Source organism: Otolemur garnettii, unplaced genomic scaffold (assembly GCF_000181295.1).
Source record: "Otolemur garnettii isolate 467f Iridium unplaced genomic scaffold, OtoGar3 scaffold00050, whole genome shotgun sequence".
NCBI classification, from domain to species: domain Eukaryota; kingdom Metazoa; phylum Chordata; class Mammalia; order Primates; family Galagidae; genus Otolemur; species Otolemur garnettii.
In genome coordinates, this window is record NW_003852445.1 from 8,602,261 (window position 1) to 8,609,691 (window position 7,431).

A 7,431-nucleotide genomic window follows, 5' to 3' on the forward strand; every position below is an offset into this window, starting at 1 on the left:
GTTAATCAAAATTAAATCCAGTTTGTGTGAGAATTAAACATTAATTATTACATATTTTTATATATTTATATATTATATATTTATTATATATATATACACACACATATATTTTGCCCACACTCCCTCATGCCTTCTCAGTCTGATCTCCCCTTCCCCCATGCCCCACCATGTCAGTAATTGTCTTCATATCAAAGTTGAATACATAGGATTCTTACTTCTCCATTCCTGTGATGCTTCACTAAGAATAATGTGTTCCACCTCCATCCAGGTTATTACAAATGCTGTAAAATCTTCATTTTTTGATGGCTGAATAATACTCCATAGTGTACTATACATACACACTAGCATATGTATAGTGTACATATACCACAGCTTACCAATCCATTCCTGAGTTGAAGGACATTAAGGCTGTTTCCACGTTTTAGCGATTGTAAATTGGGCTGCAATAAACAGCCTAGTACAAGTGTCTTTATAGTAAAAGTTTTTTTTTTTTCCTTCTGGATAGATGCCCAATAGTGGGATTGCAGGATCAAATGGGAGGTCTAGGTTGAGTTCTTTAAGGTTTCTCCATACTTCTTCCAAAAAGGTTGTATTAGTTTGCAGTCCCACCAGCAGTGCAAGAGTGTTCCTTTCTTTCCACATCCACGCCAGCATCTACAATTTTGAGATTTTGTGATATAGGCCATTCTCACTGGGGTTAGATTATATCTCAGGGTGGTTTAAATTTGCATTTCTCTAATAATTAGAGATGAAGAGAAGAGTATTTTTTCATATAGTTAGTAGCTATTTGCCTATCGGCTTTAGAGAAGATTCTGTTCATCTCTCTTCCCCATTGATGTATGGGGTCTTGGTTTTTCTCTTGTAGATTAATTGAAGTTCTGCATAGATCCTGGTTATTAGACTTTTGTCAGATTCAAAATATGCAAATATCCTTTCCCATTGAGTAGGTTGTGTATTTGCTCTGGTTATTGTCTCCTTTGCTGTACAGAAACTTTTCAGTTTCATAACATCCCATTTGTTTAGTATTCTGTTGGACTAAGAGAATCTTACCAATTTTATGAGAAAGGAAATCCATTACCATGTGAAGGAGATTGAATTAGAGCTACATGTACTGTATTTCCCTGAAAATAAGACCTACTCCCAAAATAAGCCCTAGCAGGATTTCTATGCGTTTGTTAAATATAAGCCCTACCCCGATAGTAAGACCTAGTGATGGGTATGGCTATGCAGATACCACTGCATAGCCATACCATGCATTTTGGTGCAGGGTAAAACAGCCCCTGAAAATAAGCCTTAGTGTGTCTTCTTGAGAAAAAATAAATATAAGACAGTGTCTTATTTTTGGGAAACACGATATTTAACAGTTGAATATGGGCTAGTGAATGCCCGATAAATCCCTTCAGGGGAAAATCATGTTAAGTCAGAGTAGCTCTTCATTCCAAACCACATTCTAAACTGGCTGAGCTGTCCTTTCTTCATATAAAGTCAGAAACTCTGGTTATTTCTGTTTCTACTACATTCTCTTTATTTTAGTATTCTTGGTATTAACTTAGAACAGTTTATCACAGTGTAAAAACCACAACATAAATGGTATTTTAACATTTTAACAGTGGACAATCATTTTAAAGGAAAATCTGAACTATTCAAGCTAGCAGAAGTTTTAATTTTACATATAAAATATCAAAGATAGGCTTGGCCCCTGTAGCACTGTGGTTATGGTGCCAGCCACATACACCAAGGGTGGTGGGTTTGAACCCTGCCTGGGCCAGCTATACAACTACAACAAAAATATAGCCAGGTGTTGTGGCAGGCACCTGTAGTCCCAGCTACTCAGGAGGCTAAGGGAAGAGAATCACCTAAGCCTAGGAGTTGGAGATTGCAGTGAGCTGCGTGTTGCCACAGCACTCTACCAAGGGCAATAAATCAAAGATAATTTCATTTAAATTGCTTTTATGTCAAAGTTGGAACAGGACAGGATAAGCCTTTGTATCTCTCTAGAGCAGTTATTGCAACTAGATTTTACTTAGACTAGGAAACGATATTTAAGTTTTTTTTTTTTTTTTAAAGCATAAAATGAAGTTTGTTGAGAAAGAGTAAGATACATTCACCACAGATGATGGATTGGGCCCCCTGTCATAATGAGGAGCCTAAAGTGTATTAAAATCTAAGATGTGAAAATATAGTTAGAATATTTGATAGTACAACAAATTGACTGTAGTGAACAATAAGTTATGGTATACTTTAAAATAACTAAAAGGGTAGAATTAGAACGTTTCTAACACAAAGAAATAATAAATGTTTTGGGCGATAGGAACCCTAAATTACCTTGATTTGATTATTGCACATTGTGTACCTGTATCAAGTTGATTGAAATATGCCCTGTAAATTTATACAACTACTATGTACCTATAATAATTTCTTTTTCTTTTTTTTATTCAATGGTAACTATGTACATTAATGCACTTCTGGGATACAGTGTGGGGTTTTCACACACAATCTGAAATACTTCCATCAAACTGGTTAACACAGCCTTCATGTCGTTTTCTTAGTTATTGTTTTAAAACGTTCACATTCTACTCTTAGAAGGATTCACTTGTACCCCTGAATAATTTCTTAAAGTATCTAAGTAGAGCACAAATGTTTTGTATGTCTTTGTAATAGTGAAACACTTTTTACCACTCAGTGATGTTCTTTAGAAATAATCATGATCTATATTCCCTCAAAGTATAAACCAGAAAATCTTTCAGGTTAACAAAAAGTAATTTCTGAAATATCTCTGATTGTTTTAAATGGCATTAAAAAGCTCTCTTAAAATATTTTATTTTCCTTAAAGAAATTGTATAGTTATTACTGTTTTTAGGAAAGAGTGGATTGATTGAAAATAATATTACTATTTCTATTCTAGGCATTCAGTGAAATTCAGGGACTAACAGATCAGGCAGACAAATTGATAGGACAGAAAAATCTTCTGACTCGAAAAAGGAATATTCTGATACGGAAAGTATCATCTCTTTCAGGTAAGATATGTAAAGGATCTCTAGTCAAGAATGTAATAATAGCTGTAGTGAGAAGTCCTCAGAAGACCTTTCAGATACTACTTAATTTAAGACTTGGTTATCTTTTTTATTCAAGACAGAGTCTCACTCTACTGCCCAAGCAAGAATGCTGTGGTGTCGATCTAGCTCACAGCAACCTTAAACTTCTGGGCCCAAGCAATCCTCCTGCCTCAATTTCCTGAGTAGCTGGGCTACTAGCACCTGCCACAATACCTGGCCAATTTTTCATATTTTTAGTAGAGACAAGGTCTTCTTGTTGTTTGGGCTGGTCTCCAACTCCTTAACTCAAGGAATCCTCCTGCTTCAGCCTTCCAGAGTGCTGAGATTATAGGTGTGAGCTACTGTGCCCAGCCCAGATCTTTTGGCATTTCTGGATTATAATTGCTTTTGCCTTCCATAGTTTTGGAGACTATAGTTAATCAACTGGATTTCAGTTGACCTCTTTCTCATTATGTGGAGTCTTGAAGAGAGTGATAATTTATTCTTTATCAACCTGCAGGTAAGACAGAAGAAGTGGTCCTGAAGAAGCTAGAGTATATTTATGCAAAGCAACAAGCATTAGAGGCACAAAAAAGAAAAAAGAAGATGGGATCAGATGAGTTTGATGTGTCTCCCAGAACTAGTAAACAGCAGGAAGGATCTTCTGCATCATCTGTCGATCTTGAACAGATGTTTATAAATAACAGGAGGGGCAAACCTTTGATTCTTTCCAGAAAAAGAGACCAGGCCAAAGGTAGGAGGGACATTGTTTGCTTTCCTTAATGTAGATGAACATCATTTTAGTGGACATCTTTTGGCTATAGTTTTATTCTAATTAAATTATATAAAGATTAGTTATATCTAGGCTCAGCGCCTGTAGTTCAGCAGCTAGGGCGCTGGCCACATACCCCAGCACTGGTGGGTTTGAAGCCAGCCCCGCCTGCCAAACAACAATGACAACTACAACCCCAAAAAATAAAAAAATAACCGGGCGTTGTGGTGGGGGCCTATAGTCCCAACTACTCGGGAGGCTGAGGCAAGAGAATCACTTGGCTCGGCGCCTATAGCTCAACCGGCTAAGGCGCCAGCCACGTACACCTAAGGTGGTGGGTTCGAATCCCCAGCCCGGACCCGCCAAACAACAATGATGGCTGCAACCAAAAAATAGCCGGGCGTTGTGGCGGGCGCCTGTGGTCCCAGCTACTTGGGAGGCTGAGGCAGGAGACTCGCTTGAGCCCAGGAGTTGGAGGTTGCTGTGAGCTGTAATGCCACGGCACTCTACCCAGGGGGACAGCTTGAGGCTCTGTCTCAAAAAAAAAAAGAGAATCACTTAAGCCCAAGAGTTTGAGGTTGCTGTGAGCTGTGATGCCACGGCACTATACCAAGGACAACATGGTGAGACTCTATCTCCAAAAAAAAAGATTAGTTATATAATATAAAAAGTAAAATATTAACTATGGTAGATTTCAGTTTCTGGGTCTACACACTCAGGCACATCCTGATCTGTTAAACCAGTCGTGGTAATATACAAATCCTAATTTTGCTGGGGGTGGGTGGTTAGAAATAGTTTGCGATAGTCTCGCTCTGTTACTCAGGCTAGAGTGCAGTAGTGTAACTATAGCTCACAGCAACTCAAACTCCTGGGCTCAAGTGATTCTCCTGCCTCAGCTTCCTAGGTAGCTGGGACTATGGAGGTGTACCACTACTGCAGTTTATTTTCCTATTTTTTTGTGCAGGTGGGATCTTATTCTTGCTTAGGCTGGTTTTGAATTCCTGGCCAAGGTGATCCCACATTGGCCTCCCACAGTTCTGGGATTACAGGGGTCAGCAACCACACCTGGGCAGAATGTGTTGTTTTCTTTTTTTTAATTCTGTTTAAAATCTCTGTTTTTCATCAGATCACCTATTTATGTATTTTTATTAAAGAATAAAGTGGTTGGATGGGGTGGCTCACACCTATAGTTCTAGCACTCTGGGAGGCCAAGGAGAGTGGATTGCTTGAGCTCAGGAGTTGGGGGCCAGTCTGAGCAAGAGAGAGAGCTCAACCCTGTTTCTACTAAAAATAGAAAAATGGCAGATAACTGTAGTCCAGCTACTGGGGAGGCTGAAGGAAGAGAATTGCTCAAAACCAGGAGTTTGAGGTTGCTGTAAGCCATGGCATCATGGCATTCTACCCAGGACAACAGAGAGACATTGTCTCAAAAAAAAAAAAAAAAATGAAGAAAAGAGAAGAGGCCGGGGCAGTGGCTTAATTCTGTAATCCTAGCATTCTGGGAGGCCAATGAAGGCAGATTGTGTGAGCTCACAGGTTCGAGACCAACCTGAGCCAGAGTGAGACCCCCATCTCTCAAAATAGCCAGGCATTGTGGTAGGTGCCTATAGTCCCAGCTACTTGGGAGACTGAGAAAGAATTGGTTGAAGCCAAGAGTTTGAGGTTGCTGCGAGCTATGACGCTACAGCACTCTTTGGAGGGTGCAAAGTGAGACTGTCTCTAAATAAATAAATATATGTTGGTTTTAATTTTTTTTCTTGTATCTTGATTTTAGGAGTCAGACAAAATTGGTTTTACAATATTTGCTTATATCGTTATAGAATAGTATATTCTTTTTTACTTTTTGGGTAGCTTAGGGTCTGAACCAGAAAGTCTGATTTATTACATCAAACTAAAAAGTTAGTGATGGATACTAAAACATAAGTTAGTTTTTTTTTAACATTGCTGTATCAAATGGTATTACTTCTAAGGAAGGAATTTAATGATTATTTGTTCCAGTCACCTCATTTTGCAGATGGGAAAACAGGCCTAGAAACTTAAATTTGTTAGAGGTGTATAGCAAAAGAAACCTGGGGATAGAATCATGTATGTCTTTGTTTTGACACACCAACAAGACTATCAGAAACTAAATAGAAAATGCACCTGCAGGGCGGCGCCTGTGGTTCAAAGGAGTAAGGCAGTGGCCTCCATATCTGGAGGTGGCAGGTTCAAACCCAGCCCTGGCCAAAAACTGGGGGGGAAAAAAAAGTGGCGAATGCACCTGCAAAATAAAAAATCAGAAGCCATTCTGTTGAAGATGTGGTTCCACAACTCTGTTCCTCAACAAATGAGAAATTCTCGTTCTTAGGATTTCAGTTTTTTGGTAGAAAGGGGTTCTCTTGTAGCTCAGGCTGATCTTGAACTTCTGGCCTCAAGGGATCCTCCTGCTTCAGCCTCCCAAAGTGCTAGAATTGTAGGTGTGAGCCACAATGACCAGCTCCCTAACTAAATTTGAAAATTTACTTTCTACCTTTTAAGTCAGTGTGGTGTTTTTTTTTTTTTTTTTGAGACAGAGCCTCAAGCTGAGTAGAGTGCTGTGGCATCACAGCTCACAGCAACCTCCAACTCCTGGGTTCAAGCGGGTCTCCTGCCTCAGCCTCCCAAGTAGCTGGGACCACAGGCGCCTGCCACAATGCCTGGCTATTTTTTGGTTGTAGCTGTCATTGTTGTTTTGGTGGGCCTGGGCTGGATTCGAACCCGCCACGTTAGGTGTATGTGGTTGGCGCCTTAGCCACCTGAGCCACAGGCGTCAAGCCAAGTCAGTGTGATTTTAAGAACATTCCCTAGACTTCTGGGCTACGCTTAGCATTAATACGGTCTTTTATCCATAACTGATTTCTGATCTTCCTTACAGAAAATACCTCACCCTCGAATACTCCACACACCTCTGCAAACCTCGTGATGACTCCACAAGGGCAACTGCTCACTTTAAAAGGTCCTTTATTCTCAGGACCAGTGGTAACTGTTTCTCCTGGTCTCTTAGATGCTGATCTTAAGCCTCAAGTTGGCAGCAGTGCTATGGCTCAATCAGGTGTGTCTTTCTTAAGTTACTGTCCTCTCCAGGTAATGAAAAAGATATCCCTGCTATGTCACAGTGACAGGAAGCCTTTGAATGTGTTCTATAGTACTGATCTGTTCTGTTGCCATTTGTCTTGATAAGAGATGACTCTTTTTAGAATATGTTTGGCTTGGTTTGTGGTATTGATTGGGAACTATTTTGTGAACTCTAGTTATTTCTTTTTTCTTTTTTCTTTTTTTTTTTTTTGAGACAGAGTTTCAAGCGTCAGCTTGGGTAGAGTGCTGTGGCAGCATAGCTCACAGCAACCTCCAATTCTTGGACTTAAGCACTTCTCTTGCCTCAGCCTCCCAAGTAGCTGGGACTACAGGTGCCTGCCATAACACGAGGCTATTTTTTTGTTGTTGCAGTTGTCATTGTTGTTTTAGCTGGCCCGGGCTGGGTTTGAACCCAGGAGGCTCTGTATGTGGCAGGCTTCCTACCCACTGAGCTATGGGTGCTGCTCTCTAGTTATTTCTTAGTAGGAAAATAATTTCAGGCTCGGCGCCTGTGGCTCAAGTGGCTAAGGC

At 40.0% G+C, this 7,431-nt stretch overlaps 1 protein-coding gene across 10 annotated transcripts in view; it reads left to right on the plus strand.

Annotated features, from left to right (window-relative positions):
* The window catches only part of MGA (MGA, MAX dimerization protein), a 144,238-nt gene that overhangs the window by 131,995 nt on the left and 4,812 nt on the right, over positions 1 to 7,431 (plus strand). For all 10 annotated transcript variants that reach the window (XM_023514266.1, XM_023514272.1, XM_023514267.1 and 7 more), the window contains 3 exons: positions 2,906 to 3,017; positions 3,556 to 3,789; positions 6,701 to 6,877. In XM_023514266.1, coding sequence (XP_023370034.1) covers positions 2,906 to 3,017; positions 3,556 to 3,789; positions 6,701 to 6,877 — 523 coding nt within the window. The remainder of the gene's footprint in view (positions 1 to 2,905; positions 3,018 to 3,555; positions 3,790 to 6,700; positions 6,878 to 7,431) is intronic.